Source organism: Gouania willdenowi, chromosome 10 (assembly GCF_900634775.1).
Source record: "Gouania willdenowi chromosome 10, fGouWil2.1, whole genome shotgun sequence".
Lineage (NCBI taxonomy): Eukaryota > Metazoa > Chordata > Actinopteri > Blenniiformes > Gobiesocidae > Gouania > Gouania willdenowi.
In genome coordinates, this window is record NC_041053.1 from 33,605,700 (window position 1) to 33,623,448 (window position 17,749).

At 35.6% G+C, this 17,749-nt stretch overlaps 1 protein-coding gene across 3 annotated transcripts in view; it reads right to left on the minus strand.

Annotated features, from left to right (window-relative positions):
* Window positions 1–17,749, minus strand: part of slit3 (slit homolog 3 (Drosophila)) — a 306,653-nt gene that overhangs the window by 82,388 nt on the left and 206,516 nt on the right. For all 3 annotated transcript variants that reach the window (XM_028459161.1, XM_028459159.1, XM_028459160.1), the window contains 2 exons: window positions 7,184–7,255; window positions 2,054–2,217 (listed from right to left, as the gene is read on the minus strand). In XM_028459161.1, coding sequence (XP_028314962.1) covers window positions 2,054–2,217; window positions 7,184–7,203 — 184 coding nt within the window. In that variant the 5' untranslated portion in view covers window positions 7,204–7,255. The remainder of the gene's footprint in view (window positions 1–2,053; window positions 2,218–7,183; window positions 7,256–17,749) is intronic.

A 17,749-nucleotide genomic window follows, 5' to 3' on the forward strand; every position in this document is an offset into this window, starting at 1 on the left:
TGTCTGCACACGCTGTCAAAGGTCAACACTACATGTAATGCAATCTTTCCGCAACAGCAATGTATGTTTTATGATTGCAATTAAATAAATACATTACATTTATTGCATAATTGTGACCATCAGCAGCCCTCCTTAAGGGAGGGTGAAAAAACTTTATTGAAGGGAGAATATAAAAAGAGAGGGCAGTGTTACACCTCAGTAGGGGGGAGGGGGAGGGAACAGGGAAGAGGGAGTTAGGGTAGGACAATGGCAGGGGTAAGGAAAAGTTGACTATTTTAAGTCGAGAGTGCAATGCTACACAACTAAACAACATATACATGTCTAATGTATATTTTAAACCATGAAAAAGTAGAACATAGTGAGATCTACTTTTGATGGGGTTGTGTGTCGTATGTGGGAATAAAAAGGAACAGAGAGAAAAGTTTAAGTTATTGACACATGGCGTGATAGAAGATAGAAGTGCTGTGCTAAAGAGAACGTGGGCAGAAAAGATGGAGGTTGAGGCTAATAAAAAAGGAGCTGCCTGACAGTCTATTAGCTAAGAGCGCTGAATCAGGCTATACTATAAACAGAGCTGATAACACCAATGCTCTGTTTTCTGCCTCTTAGCTGATTATATGCTCAATGTGCTGCTATTTTCACAGCATTATAAACTCAATACTCAGCTGTCTGGGCTTAATAGCAACGCTGCTGTTTACCACTGCATAGTGGAGTCTTTACTGCTATATTCAGCGTTGTACACCTTCTACTTCTACTTCACTCTGTTATCTTAACCTTAACCCTCATTGCACATGAGCATTTAGAACATGGTTTTTAAACCTTGGGGTCGTGACCACTTCTTGGTTCGCCTGAAATGTCTAGTAATAATACATTTTAAAAAAAATCAGATTAAAATGTTATTTTTATTTATATATTTAGTTATTATTAATTATTTAGTACAGATAGAAAAACTATATCAATGATTTTTTTTGTCATTATGTGCATGAACATGGACATAATGAAATAACGTCCCCAAGTCCCCAGTTAAGCCCTTAAATACAGTATATGAATAATAGTATAAAAGAATAAAAATAGGAGAACAAATAAAAACAGAAAAACACCAGTAACAAAAATAGATTATATACCAAAATACTACAAATCTACAATAATATACAAAACAATAGTGACAATAATATCATATGAGTGGTCTAACGTGACTGACTCAAGGATTCTTCCTTCCACTGGGGTGGGTTCGAATCCAACTTTTGACATAAATATTTTTTCATTTAAACATATTTCACACGGAAAAGTCCACCTTACATATACATATACAAAAAAATAAATAAATACATGTTAGGGTATTTCCTGGGTTAGGGTTAGGGCTAAAATAAAAGGGTTAGCAAGGGAGCTAAAAATAAATATGAGCTAAAATAAAACTGATGGAGCTTTAAGTCACGTCCCCTAAACTGGCCAACGAGGGGCTCTGAGTATGCATAGACTGGTAGAGACGGAAACGTAACAATAGCCACGGCCAACAATTATTATTCTTTTTAAATTAAAACACCACGTACACATTCTATAACAACTGTTTTAAATAAATGTATTTCAAATAAAAAGCAGTATGAAAATATCTGAGCTGGCGTATGTTGTCACTTTGTATTTGTAACATAGTATAAAGTGACAATGATCACAAACATGATCAAAAACACTCATTTTAGAGAAGGAAAGTCTCTGGGTCACCAAAAATTTGTGATATCAAAATGAGGTCATGACAAGAAAAAGGTTGGGAACCACTGATTTAGAAGCACTGTGTTAAACAAGATAAACTTACAAAGCAGCATATCTCGCATCGAACTACAATAATAATAATGAGTCAATTTTATCCAGCACTAAAGAAAAACAGTTTCTAGCAATTTAGGGGATCTAAAACAAAGCTAAAATCAAATAACAGGCCGTAAACACGGCACAGAAGGAAGTGATAACAAAAACATGGTGGGGAAGAAAAAAGATAGTGGATAATGTGAACATTTGTCTGTGATGATACGTTTAAATGTGCTGATGCCGTCGGTCTTACCGTTGCAGATAAAATCCTTTTTCTGCACATCTGGAACATTGAGACCTCTCATGGGGGCGGGGGCCATACACTGGGTGAAAGGAGCCAATCCCCGCCTTGCTCTGAGCCAATCAGAGAGCCAGGACAGGTGACAGTCACAGTGCAGGTTGTTGGAGTGCAGACGACTGACAAAAGATGAAGAAATAGGATGAGTCAACAATGGCTTACACTATGACAAGGTTAAACAGCAAAGGGCATTCTTTTGTTAGTTTTAGTTTTCTTTAAAATACATTTGAAAGACAAAAACAAGGTATATGAAACTCTTTTAAAGCACAACATACAGAAATCTCAAATCTTGACTAATTTGTTGAACTAAATTCTTGCAAAAATAAATATTTCAATGTATTTAAAGCCATTGAATTATTTTAAATATCTTAAAATAAGGTGTTTGTTTGTCAGGAGAATGAGGTATTTCTGACTAGAATTAATATGGACTGATGTCTGGGTTTTTGCAGGTGTCTGACACACAAGGCACTGGAATAATAGAATAATAATAGAGGAAGAACAATCAGTGAACTAATGCTAAATGGCCACATTTACATCAGAGCTTTAATTCCCCTTTAATTCAGAATAAGAATTAAATACTCTTTAAACTGACCTTGTAAACACTTCATTCTGAATTAAGCTGGCCATTCTGAATTAAACTTAAATCCCAATTAAGTGGCTGGTTTAGTCACATTTTTATTCCGAATGGAATCATTCCTTGATCTTGTAAAATTTTATTTAAACTTGAAATTAATTCCGGTCGTTCTGTGCATGCTGTCGAGATGACGCGCTGGTGACGACAAAATACAAGATGGCCGCCCAAAGCCAGCGTTCAAAATACGAGAATATGTCACGTTCGCCCCCGTCCAATCAGAAGCGTTCCCAACCCCGAGACATAAAGCAGAATTGAATAATGGTGAATAAACCTGTTTCCATGTGAACCCTAATCTGGGATTACTGTTTCCATTTAAATACGTAGCAGAACACTTTCATTTTGAATTATTTAATTCTGAATAATTATTTAAGAATTAAAAGACATAATGAAATTGTGGCCATTGTCACTTTAATGAAGTTGAAGAATTCCAGATCAGTGCTGGTCTCCACTGGTGTTGATAGATAATCAGTCCAATCAGTCTGAGGACGAGACAATGTGGTCTTGAGACTAAGACTGGAGTACTAGAACACTACAGGAGACCAGCAGATTTGTAGTGAAACCTTGTTCTCATCTGGTGAAGCTACTGAGCTCCAGGCCTGTTTGTCTAGTTCAGCTTCTGCAACTTTGACAATAAACCCTTTGTGCATTGGAATGTAAACTCAGAGCCTCCACAGCAATATCTGGAACTGAAAAAACTTGGAAAAAATAATGTTGAAATTTGACTTTTTTTTCTGCTAAAAACACCATGGCTGTTCTGCTCTGGCTCTGCAGTTTAAAACCTAACTGGGTCTTATGTGGCCCCTGAACTACAAATAATGACACTGCTATCATATTTTACTGTTGGGGTCAATCTGACCCCGGAGATATTTGCCTCCAGAAAACTATTTCAGAAAATTGTAGACCATGTTTTTGTGTCAGACACTTTGTTTATTTGTTGAAAACTTTAATTTTCCTTTTGAATGATAAACATTGAATGGGGTCAAATTGACCCCAAGGATAATAGGTGGGTTAAACACCCTTGTGCACCCATTCCGTTGTAGGTGGTGACAAATTGAAAGTATTCCCATACATGTAATTTGTAAGAAACAAATACTTAAAATATTTGACATAATGGGTGTTTCTGCTGACCTGAGCACAGTTAACTGCAATTTACACCCTGTGGATACCTGTGTCCTACAGGGCATTGGAAACTAAATTTTTGGCCTCATAGGACACCCATAATAGACAATACATTAACTTAAATGAAATGATGAAGATGATCGTCGCTGCTGCAGCTGTGTCCTAGTTTTTGTAAATGTGTTTAAATCTGTGTGGAACGGTGGCACTAATTAAATGATGATGGTTAATAAAAATAATAAAACCATGGTGTTTTGTGGTGCTGAGACTCGACACTTTGAGAGGGAGAGATATGAAGAGGCGGAGGAGGAGGAGGAGGAGGAGGAGGAGAATGTCTCGTCAGCCCATTAAATAGCAGCCAGAGTATCAGCCTTTCAAAAACAGGCCTCGCTTGTAATAAAGCAAGGACAAATCCTGTTATGGGCTAGAGATGGTCTCATTGATGCTAACAGCAGGGGCACAAGGTTTTAATATCGCACCCCTATTATAAATCCAGTTTATAGTCAAACCCCTGCCTGGACATAGCCCCGTCCCAGCCCACCCCCGGAGCAGTCTTAATTACTGACAAGTAGGATTAAAACACAGACGTGAATGTGAACAAGCGGGAGGTGTGAAAGGAGCGTGCACGCTCTCAGCACGTATTGTAGTAGTACAGAAGCTGAGATAATGTGGACGGCTTTGGTATTGTAAAGCTTAGACACACATACACACACACACAGGCACAGGCACATGTGGCCTACGCATACTGTAGTAGCATTGGGAGCTTTAATCTGTTTAAAAGTTCCGGTTTCTGAATGAGATACTATAGAGTTATTACATTACAGCTGATAGAATACACAGATAGTGCTGAAAAGTGGATGAAAACCCACAGAGACGCACAAAACACAGAAGAACCCTGGAAAATAGTTAATTTGTTTAACACATGGGGAAAATGCACACAAGCACACACGCAAACACACGTAATCCTCTCAGCGGCGTCTCTAAACATTTGATTGAATGAGTCATTTTTTTTTCTATAAAAGTAGTGAATCTAATGGGAAGATCTAGAGCCACGAAAAACACCAGACTCGAAATTTAATATGAGGAGAAACGCAAGAGGAGGGAGGATGAGAATGAGGAAGAAATAAAGAAAAATACAGACCACGACATTATTTGCAGAATGGGACAAAATAGTTTAAAAAAAGATAGAGCAGGTGGTCAGTGGGGGTTTCTCCTCTGATGAAGTCTCTGTAAAACCAAAGTCAGCACCATAACAATCCTGGGACGCAGACTTGTGGCGTTTATCGCATTTCAATGATGTACAGGTCAGATAAATGTGACCTGGATGTCACGTTGCAAAATATCAGATATGTATCAGATTTAGGAGCACATATTAAAGTGGCGTATAACCACAGGCATGCTGTAGAGCACATGTGTCAAACTCACGGCCCGGGGGCCAAATCCAGCCCTTTGGAGCATCCAATTCGGTCCACGGAAAAAAGTAAAAATGACAGAGAAAACACTCAGAGTTTTCCCGGTGCTTATATCGCATGATTGCAGTCATTTTTTAGGATAAACATTTGAAAAAACTCAAAATTCTTATAAAATCCTTCAATTTTCCTCAAATTAAGACATAATATTTCTTTTAATTAATAAAAAATTGGTCACAAAATCTAGGAAATTTAAAGTGAAGATTCTGTTGGGACTGATATTTATCACTTATTGCTTGGATACGGTCAATTTCTTACATATTTTGGATTTCATATATACGTAGAAGTGCAAACTAGGGCAGGATTATATTAAAATTAGTTTTCCCGCAAAAAAATCTGTGGCGCGCAGAGCTCAAACTGCTCTGTATTTGTTTCTGAACTAAAATTAATTAAAGTTTGACACCCCTGCTGTAGAGAATGACAGAAATGGTGCTTAGTATACGGAACAATCAAGCAAGAGATTCAAACAGGAACTGCAAAGTTGGGAGCAGACATTGACTTCTGCTTTAAAGATTTTGGAGATTAGAGTTCTCAATCTGCAAGTAACTGTGGATAAGACGCTTCCTAATATCCAATTTACAAAAGTTGATTTCTAGTCGTACTCCCACTAGACCTGCTGCTAGACAATGATCCTGTATTTCTGATGGGCTGCACATGAGTCAAAAGTTGAATTTGAAAAAGTTACTTTTCCTCCCCTGCTTTTTCTTCTGGTTCTTGTTTCTAAATGTTAAGCAGAGCTAAGTCACCACCACACATGAATCACATTAAAAAATAAAAATAATAATAATAATCAGGAGGGGAAATCCCATATCCTCTGCACATTGAATAGACAGCGGTCACTCAAAGCGTGGCCAACAGGAATGCAACAACCAGTTCTGCTGCTTTTCATAAAATCCCATGTGAGTGTTGGAGAGACACTCCCTTGATGATTTTGTGCCATTGTCATGGTAACTGCAGAAACTATTTTATAAAACTGTAGTTGTGTAACACAAAAAAATACTCACAAACAAATCACAAGACCCAATAAACCCATCAGGGAGGACAAATTAGCATGTGTAATTACTAATGACCTCACCAAAGAAGGTTCCCTTAAGGAATCAAAGATGCTTTAGATCAGGGGTCACCAACATGGTGCCCGTGGGCACCAGGTAGCCCGCATGGACCATGTGAGGGGCCCTCAGGAGCTAGTCACCAATGAGCTCCATCTAAAATTTGATTTACTTTCCAGGATTCAAACTCACAAATATAAATGATATGAGATGTAGTTACTACTTAGTAAAGTTAAAAACTGCAGATAAAGTGATCTTTAAAAGTTGATTTTCACTGAAACATTGTAACAAATGTTTTTAAGTGTTGCAGATCTGGTGTATAGTTGTAGGTGGATTTTCTATAAATTTTTAGGTGGATTTTCTATAAATTTTTAGGTGAATTTTCTATAAATTTTTATGAAAATGAAACAATTGCATACATTCGGAGAAATAAAGTGTCAACATTTCCTACCTTTTAAGTTACTGCTAGCCTTCCTTGTTATTTTACTCTCTATTGAAAGTGAAACTGTGAAAATATAGTATTTCAGAAGTGCTTTTCTAATTGGTGGCCCTTGGGACCATGCAGTACCTACGAAGTAGCTCACAGTTTCAGAAAGGTTGGTGACCCCTGCTTTAGATCTTAAGGAACATTTTTGGGGCATTATTGAGGTCACCATTACTAAATGTGTGTGTGTGTGTAATGTGTGGTGCAAGCACACAATATTGTCAATGCATTTTTCCTTTTTTTTTAGTATAATGACAGCACGGTTATTTGCATTGTGCCTCTTATTATTATAGCTTTAATAGCCACATGTGTGTCATTGTGTGTTTTACTCACAGTGTCCGTAGTTTGGGCATGTGGTTGAAGCTGGACAGAGGGATGAGGGTAATGTTGTTGTTGTTGAGTGTGCTGTGGATCAAGAGAGGAAAAGAGAACATTAGAAAACACACCATTTTTACTATTTATTGACGTGACGAAGGATAAAGATGTGCATTTTTGTCACATTTTCTTTTCTTTCCGCCTGTAAAGGAGAATCTACATTCTCAGGTCAGTAGGTTGCACAGTGTGCAGCAGCCTGATGCACACAACAATTTGAAATGGATTGAAAAATAAAGTGGAACTAACACCTAGTGATGTGCAATTTGTACATTTTTAATATGTTCTACTTCTGCAAATGTCTGAAATGAATGCAAATGAAATTACTCGAGAAAGGCAGGAGTTTATTAAACATGATATAAAGAGACAGAGCACTTTGACTGAACATGAGTTAAAAGATCAACTGGCATTTATTCATTCATAAATCTTTTATACAACCTGAACAAGGCATTTCCCAGCCCGGTAGATTAAACATTCTAGAAAGTAGTGAGTACTTTTTTTTATTGTCATTCGGAGTGTGACGATATCTCGATATGGTGATATATCGCAATATTTTTTCGCACAATTGATTATCGATATGCTCGCGCTAAGTAGGGATTTTAAAAAAAAATAGTGTCACTGCTCATAGGACACTTTTTCAATTTATTGTCTTTCAGAGATATAAATGAAAAATTAAATTTTTTCACTTAATCTTTTTTTTTCTTGTCATAGAGTATCGTAGATTGATTTCTGACCAATATATCAATAATCGCAGTATCGTCATATTGTGAGCTGTGTATCGCGTATCGTATCGTGAGGTACCCAGAGGTTCCCACCACTAGTTGTCATACTCTTTGTCAGTGCTACTGAGCAACTCAACTTACGAGTTTCACAAGTTTGAAATGAAAAGTTAAAATAAAACAAATAAAACATTGAAATACAATCATCGAACAATTAGCAGTTTATATTTTCTACTTTTTTTCTCAGCTCTTCCAAATACGAAATTTCAATGAAACTTTACAATATTTGCCATGACTCACTGGTTTCCTATTCATATATTTACATACATACTTACATACTTTGCATATTATTAACACATGGAAGTGTAAGCTAGTGCATATTACAGTTAAAATAGCTTCTTTCCCACTTTGAATCAAACTGGCCTGTATTTGACACCTGAACAAAATGGGTTTGACACCCCTGCATTAAACTGAAATGGATTTCCTCCAAAATTAGGAAAGACATATTTTTATACTCATGTTGCTGAGAACATCATTGTCCCCTCACTGAGTTAATAAGGTCAGGTATCCATCTACAAACTGACCTTCTGTACGGTGAGCAAGTATTTTTGCAAACTCACCCACGGAGTTGTAGCTCATTATTCTATCAAGAATACACATAGAAAGGACCAGAAGGGTTTCTATCTTGTAAGCATGTCACACACTCTCTGCCTATTAGCTCTCTAATAAACCCAACATATTCCTCAAAAAGATCAAAAGTTCAATGAAAAACAAGGCTGACTGTCAATAAAACAATCATGACGTGCACATAAGTGATTCCAGTCCGTGCTTAAAATACCAAAACTACATTTATTTGTGTCCAAAACACATTTGCATTGAAATGAAAGCAGATAGGAGGACAAAAAGACATGTAGTAAAGATTAATTTTCTATCACAGTTAATCACAGAGAGAATCAAAGTATTATGACGGATTCCTGAAGCTAAAAAGAATAAACTTCTTGTAAAAACTTTGTTGAACGAGATAAAACATAATCTATTTAAAGACCCAATGTGTAAATATATTCTATGCACATTGTTACTACATAATGAACAGGTGTCTGTCCATAAAGTAATGCATTAATCATGTAGACAACTACACTGTAGTATTGTGTAGCCACTTATTTGAAATAAAATTATTTCTTAAGATACAAAATGAGGAGTTGATTAGCCTTAAATAACTTACTGTGTGGCTTATTAGTAAAGGTGGGATAATAATAATGGGACAAAGTATCGCTATATTGAAGATGCTGCCAGAATGTGTGGACGTGCTATTATTGTTGAAAAAGAACATGTTCATGTCTATTGACTGTATACGGTAACAGACAAAAAAAACTTGTTATGCCAAATTCATGCATGTATCAGATTATTTTATTAAAGAATGTCTTGATGATGTCAGGATTAGGTTTTAATTTTAAAATAGCAGGATATGTCAGTCACTGTTTCTACAGAGTAGTAATTTTTGCACCTCAAATTTATACAAATTGGCCTTATCACTGTTATTGTTTATTTAATTATTTATATTTATATTCCTATTGAGTTTAAAATATCATACCCAGAGTGTGTGAGTATGTAAGTATGTCCAGAGTTAAAATCAAATAACAGCATGGTTATTTTTACAATTTTTTGTGTTTTTTCCCATTTCTAATATTTATACCTTTTGCATCGTTATCGTGAGCCCATTATCGTCTATCGCAGGTAGTGGGTGGGTCGCTGACAGGTGGTCAAAAGTAAATAAATACTGAATGTCTCTCATGTTGCATTTCTCTTTTATTTTGAAATAAACTTTTCTTTTGACAGGCATGCTGTGAAATGCATGCTGAACAGGAAAATAAATAGATTTATGGATTAAAAAAAAAAGAAAGTGGGTCACAATTTAATGACCGTGGCAAAATGTGGATCCCAGTGATCCCCTGGTCTATTGTATTATATTGTGAGCTCTGTGTATCCCACCCCTTATTAGCACACTAGGATCCCTGATATCAATTGATTCAGGTACATTGTCGTTGACCCTATTATAGATATTGGAAAGATTGTGTCTCAAACGCTTCTCCTCAGTTCAATAACGGCCCTTTGTGTTTTACAAGTATGGTTTCTCAAGATCCAAAAATGTGTTTTAAATTGTTTCTCTCCCATGATTCCTTTCAATTGTATAGTCAGGACAATTTTTTTAAATTTGGTCTTAAATTACACAGATAAACATCTATTTGAACACATAACACATGATCATTGAATACTCATTGTCAATGGGCATTGGAATTAAATGTTAAAACAGAACTCTGAGACTTTCAAAAAGCTATTGCAACAACATAGTTTATGGTTGCTCACTGCAGTGTTAAACATCAGCATGATAAATGACTGCCTGTTACCGTTTTGGCCAAAAATTCAAAGTGTATCATATTCGCTTCATTACTTTACAGTACTTCTTGTAAAATCAAACAGTTATTGTTTCAGGAAGAATGAGAACCTGGAAATACATTTTTTTTTTTTTTTTTTTTCACATTTGACAGTGTGTTTTTAATCCTTCCCGACAGCGTGGAGGTCAGATTTCCCTGTGAGAAATGACCCTTATTGAGGATGAAAGGTTTTTTTTTTCTTTGCCTCGGCAATGTTTGCGCCTAAATACACAGAGCGATCGCGGTCGAGTTTCAGCCACAAAAATCAAGAATGGTTTATTTTGTGCGCTGCATTGTCGTCATAAGTGTTCAGAAAAAGGTTTATTATTGGGGGTTTGCTGTGTTTTCACTAACACCCACTCGGCTCTAAAATAGACGTCTTCTCTTTTTGCTGCACTATGCTCTCTTTCCGGTTCGTTTTCCGCACTCTTCTCGGTGCCAGCGTAGCCTCAGTGGCCTCTGTAGACGGATAATATTTCACACTCACTCCCTTTCTCTCTTACACACAAACATGCGTTCCAAGACTTTCTATGGTCAGCCCTGTCAGGGGTGATTCCACCAAGAATATATAATTTTATTGTGGAATAACAATAATTTACCCCTGCAATTTGCCTGTCAGTTATTCTCTCACCGAGTCCACTCAGCCCCTCTCTGTGTCTCCCTGTCTTAATAAAGAAGAGGCCAGGTTGAATTTAGCCAAAATAAACCACCAAAACATAATTTAAAAGTCTTTGACATTTATTTTCTTAACTGTGGCGCTTTTATCTCAGCTTACTGCACACACCTTAGGCCATCCAGCACAGGAAGAAACAATGTAAAAGGTTTAAAAGTCTCACTTTTGTGAAAAAATTGCAGTGATATTCTTATTTATTTATTTATTTTATTAATTTGTTTGCACATACAACATTTTTAGAGGTATTTTGGTCTTCTAAAGCCACCTCACCAATTCCAACTACATGTAAGGAATTTACATATATACAACGCAACAAATTAACAATTGTTTTTTTTTTTTTTTTACTTTTTTTTAAGTGATGGGCCTCTATATTTCAAAGTCTGTTGATTCATTGAACTTTTGCAATACAGCACATGAAAATCCCTGCAATACCTTGTTGAATAATTGTGAAAATCGGAAGAATATTTAAAGAAATTACAGAATACATTTGGTATCTCATTGGGCAAGTCCACATACTTACTGTATACATGAATAAACACATTTCTGTAAATGTTAACATTAAAAATTGTATTTTCTGAACAGAGAACAGATGGAGACAATCTACCCGAGGAATCCAACATTCTTTAATATTTCTTTTGAATTAGAAAAATCTAAATACGTTTGTAGCCATATTACAATAGATAAGGTTTGTTAAATTAAACTCTACTATAGAGTCATTATACAAGAGGGATTAACAAATGAATGGACTCTACCCAGAATACCAATAGATTTAATTATTAAACATACTCAGAGTGAGTTTTCCAAGTGTGTTTTTGGTCAACAATGACTCCTAAAAATGTGGTTTTATCTACTGTTTATGTTACTATGATAGACTTAAAGAAGATATCAGTCTAAATGGCATGATCATTACAGTATAAAGGTGATTCCTGGCTTATAGGCTGAATTCCCTTTGGTAGTCACATTCAGATATATACACATTCAGATACGTTTAATTTATTGAATTCATATTTAACTACAAATGATTTGGTGGTTGGTACTTTGGTCTCACAATCAGACCCAACAAGGACCTGGGATTTTTCTGTGTGTATATTTTCATTACCTCCACCCAAGTAGTAACATTTTCACCGGCGTTTGTTTTATTTGTTTGTTTGTTTTGTTTGTAGATTATGTCAAAATTGTAATCAAAGATAATCATTATGCCATGGAAGATTCCATGAAATTTTTGAGTGGAACCAGACCAATTTAAACATTTAAAAAACCCTATCTCTTCTCTTATCATTAGCGGAATTTCAAAAATGAATATCTTGGTTCATAATTTACCAAACTTTATCAAATTTGACTGAGTTATGTCAGTTTGGTTTCATCCTAAACAGATTTGGACTACGCAAAAAATGGGGGTGCTGACATATTTGGATTTAATGTATGGTTAATAATGGGGATAGAAATTTTGGTAAGTCTTTACCTGAAGTTTTATAAATAAGGCAGACATTACGCTGTCATTATTATGACATGACACCTGCAATTAGCATGAATAAGGTGTCATAAAGGCTGTCATTAAGTGTCGTTTGTTACTGTAACCCTAACCCCTCATTACCCTAACCCCTTACCTTAACCCCTACCCCCAAACCCTAACCCAAACCCTTCATTACCCAAACCCTAACCCTAACCTTAACCCTAACCCTTCATTACCCTAACCTTAACCCTAACCCTTCATTACCCTAACCTTAACCTTAACCCTTCATTACCATAACCTTAACCCTAACCCTTCATTACCCTAACCTTAACCCTAACCCTTCATTACCCTAACCTTAACCGTAACCCTTCATTACCCTAACCTTAACCTTAACCCTTCATTACCCTAACCTTAACCCTAACCCTTCATTACCCTAACCTTAACCCTAACCCTTCATTACCCTAACCTTAACCCTTCATTACCCTAACCTTAACCCTAACCCTTCATTACCCTAACCTTAACCTTAACCCTTCATTACCCTAACCTTAACCCTAACCCTTCATTACCCTAACCTTAACCCTAACCCTTCATTACCCTAACCCTAACCCTAACCCTTCATTACCCTAACCTTAACCCTAACCCTTCATTACCTTAACTCCTAACCCTACCTAATCCCACTAGATCCCTTCACCTAACCCAATCAAATTTCTTACGTTAAGCCAAAAAGTGAATATGTGGGAATGTGTGTATCCGTCTCTTTGTGTTAGCCGTGACATAAAAAAAGCATGTTTGGAAGACGTACTTCTGATTTCAAGATTCATTTTAGAATGTTTTACAGTCTTAAATTTACAAAGTAACCCCAACTCTAATCCATTCTAAGGGTTTCTAAGGGGTTCAGCTGTGTCTAAATTCCTATGTTGGGCATTCTTAAGTGTTTATTTCTTCCATTAGTGTTTAGATGAGCTTTTAATGAGAGTAGGAAAAGCCTAATAAAGTGATCAAACACACAGGTTAGGTTCAGATTTCTTACTGCAATACTATTTCCAAATAAACTCGGCAATATCTGAAGAAGGTATGCCGGTGTGTCTGTGTACGTATTTAAACGTGTGTGTATCCAATCAGTGTATACTTGAGTCAGCATGTGCACGGTTGTTTGAACGTGTCGTGCATGTGCTTTTGTCGCAGTGATCTCTCCTTAGCAGTAAAAAAAAAAAAAACTCTCTGCAGTCAGTGATGGAGGAGAGTCTTTAGAGGTAACCCACCAGGGAGATGCTATCACACGTGTGTGTGTGCGTGCGTGTGTGTGTGTTAGTTACCGTGGTGTCTGCATTGATGCAGTAGGACAGACATTTTGTCATACGTGTCTTTGCCGCACCCTACACTCTAAGGTCATACCCTGCCTTTACTGCATGTCAGTCTATCCTACGTCAAACGTACACACACACACACACACACAAACACACGCACACACTCGATGTGTGTTTGTCCATTGTTTGATGAAATGGTTTAAAAAGGTTAAAAGTGGGTTACACATTTACCCTCCTATTATCCTTGGGGTCAATTTGACACCATTCAATGTTTATCATTCAAAAACATAATATGTAACTTTATCTTTTTTGCCTCATATTTCATGACTTTGATTGAATTTGATGGATACATTTGAATAAGCTTAAACTTATCATGATGATATGTTCTTAATGTGTTGAACACATTTACTGCCACCTCTGAAAACCAAATAAGGGAGTTTTTTCTTCCCACTGTTGCTAAATGCTTGTTCATGTGGATCTTGTTGGGTTCTTTCTTTCTCACTATGAATTTTATATTGTTAAGTGCTCTGAGCTGATTTTGTTGTGTTCTGGCCATACCAGCCTGTTATTGCCCGATCTCGGAAGCTAAGCTGGTCTGGGCCTGGTCAGTAGTTGGATGGGAGGCCACTGAGAATTCCAGGTGCCACAGTGGGTGGTAGTCACCTCAGTGGTATCTGTCATTGTGTCCTTGGGCAATATACTTCACCCACATTGCCTAGTATGAATGTAGTGTGTGAGTGAGTGTTGGTGGTGGTCGGAGGGGCCAATGGCGCACTATGACAGCCTTGCCTCTGTCAGTCTGCCCCAGGGCATTTGTGGCTACAATAGTAGCTCACCACCACTAAGCGTGGAGTGAAAGAATAATTTCTTAATTCTGTTAAGTGACTTTGAGTGTCCAAAAAAGCGCAATATAAAATTTATCTATTATTATTCTTATTATTCTTATTCTGCGCTATATACTGTAAATAAAGTTAAATTGAATTGAATATTGCACACACTGGTGTTCTTTTGGGGTCAATTTGTCTGTGTGTGACCTATGTGTGACCTTAAATCCCCACACAGAGTTGATACTTTTGATTTGATACATGACATTTCCAAAAAGTGTAAAAATAATATGTGCACCCCAAATTAGAAAATATATTATATATTAAAAAAGATTTTCAAAATACACAAACTCTAAAACTAAAAGTTCGACCTGATGGTGGCGCTGCAGGAAACGTTATATGTATCATCGCCACAACCAATAGGGGTGAAAACTATTCAAGGTAAATTCATTCTAATTTAAAAGTTTGGTCTGATGGTCAATGTTTTCTTATCGAGAGGTTATTTATATATTCAACTAATGAATAAAGTGCCCAACACATAAACTTGATCAATAATTTTCCAAAAATCATGTCCTGGAGGCAAATATCTCTAGGGTCAGATTGACCCCATGGGTAAAATGTGTATATTTGAGGATAATAAGAGGGTTAAGGAAAAGTCTGTGTGCATTTCATTGTCCTGAGGAAGAATACAATCAACAACTTGTTTGAGTGCATCTACTATTTTTTATTTTTGCATTGGTGTGATTGTGAAATATAGTAGATTTTCTCATGTGTCTCCATCAAACTCAATCAGCGCTTACAGATTTAGATAGAATGTTTGAACGACCACAAACCCTAGAACACAATCCCACGCTGGAACTTTAAGAATGTGATTATAACCAACATTGGCTTCACGTTCAACGAGTTTAGTGTTTCTTGTAATCGCGAACGCAATCTGTAGAAAAAGAAGAGTGGAAAGAGCAATGGCCGTATTACCAAACACAACACAAGGCTCTTCATAAAAATGAGCTTTTATGTTTTGAATGGCCTTTTCATTGTTCAGTGTTTTATTAAGCCTTAAATGTCCTTGGGCTGCAGGACATTTGGGCACCACAGTATCTGACTGACGCCAATAGTTTAGGAGATTATTTAAAGCTCAGTGGGTTAAAAAACGCTGCCTCTCAGTTGGATTTTTATGGATACAGATTTTTCTGGCTCTTATTTGTCCCAAAAAAACAACGTTTACAACGTTACATGTTTTATCATGGCTTTCGATTATACCACCACAATTTTTGGGGGGATTCTGGGGGATTTCAGTTTCAGTTCATTTCTCTCAGTAAAACAAAAAAAATCTTCAAACATAAATCACAATTTAAAAATAAATAACAAGACTGAAACGGGCAGAAGCAAAAACTGCTTAAATGCCCAACATTAATCATAACATTCAAGGGACCATTCGCAAATAATACACACATAAGAAATGCAGGCATTCCACAAAGTACATATATATATATATAACATTCAATAAAGCACACTTTATACTTTTACAAACATATTTATACTGCTTTACATTACTTTCTAAAATATATCGTGACATTTTCTTTTTGAAAATAAATAGTGTGTCTCATTTTTTATTTCTTTAGCAACATTATTCCACAATTTCACCCATAAATTAGACATCTTCGCTTTATTTCCAACCTTGCCTTTGGTACAATAAACATTTATATCTTAGGCTGTATTTTCTGGTCCATAGAAGTATTTTTTCCGCCTGGAAGAGCATTTATTTTAACTTTGAACATTTATTTTATAATACTTTATTTAAAAAATAAGTGTGTGTGTGTGCGTGCGTGTGTGTGTGTGTGATGGTGATCGTCTTCTGTCACATTCATTGGCATTACCTCTTATATAATTAATATGATCTTGGCTTCTATGTTAACAAAAAAAAGTCCTGATCAGTACAGTATATTCAGTAATAATTACTAAAAAATAAAAACCTACACGCCAAGAGAGAAAAGGTTTTGAGATATTGTATTGACTCTGTTATTTAAAGAACCCTAGACTTTATCCCTAGAAGAATAAATGTATATCTTTCCAAATCGTATAAAACTAATCTTGGGCCCGTTAATCTAATACTTTAGTATCAGATAATTAGTGTGTAACTGCAAATCCACTAATGCAACAATGAACGATGTTACTATTGTAGGAACGTCTCCCTCTTTGCTCCCTAGAAACGATGCCATCAGTCTTTCATTCCTCAGTGATTTATCTCAGTTTGTAAGTTGTCAAGAACAAGCATTTGTTTCCAAACTATGCAATCTGTTATTTGGCATAAGATAAAGTGAGGCAAACAATTTGGCAGAATTTAATTTAGTACAAAATTATGTTCACTCAAGACATGTATCAGGATACTGGGAAGCCACTAAAAACCCTGAAATGACTGAAATTACTGCATGTTGGCAGAAATTTTGAAGTTAAACCAACTAAGTATGTCCTGTTTTTTTTTTTTTTTTTTATTATTTTTTAAAGGTCTTAAACTAAAGATTAATAGAGTTGACATTATTGTAAAATAATCTTTTTTACTCGAAATCTGAAATTCAAACTTTAGAAATGACACAAAATTGTAATCTTTTTATTTGTAAATCTGAAATCCATGCTAATAATAATAATAATAATAATAATAATAATAATAATAATAATAATAACTGAATTATAAAATAAATCAGAGATGGTAATGGACATCACTGGAAAATAAAATGTAACATAAGTAATATTAAATTCAAACATAAACATATAACAAAAAACTTACAGGTTTAGAAAATACGCTTTATTGAAAAAAAATTTTTAAGTTAAACCAAGGAAGCATTTTTTTTTTACAGGTCTTTAAGTTAAGATTAATAGATTTTACATTATTCTAAAATAATCTATTTTACTCAAAATCTAAAAATGAAACTTGGAAATTACACACAATTATAATGTATTTATTGGTAAATCCTGAATCCATGCTAATAAATAAATAAATAAATATACAAATAAATCAGAGATGGTAATGGACATTGGAAAATAAAACATGACATAATACTAAATTCAAAAATGTACATGTAAATAAAAACAAATGGAATTGAATCATATGTTGTAAGAGT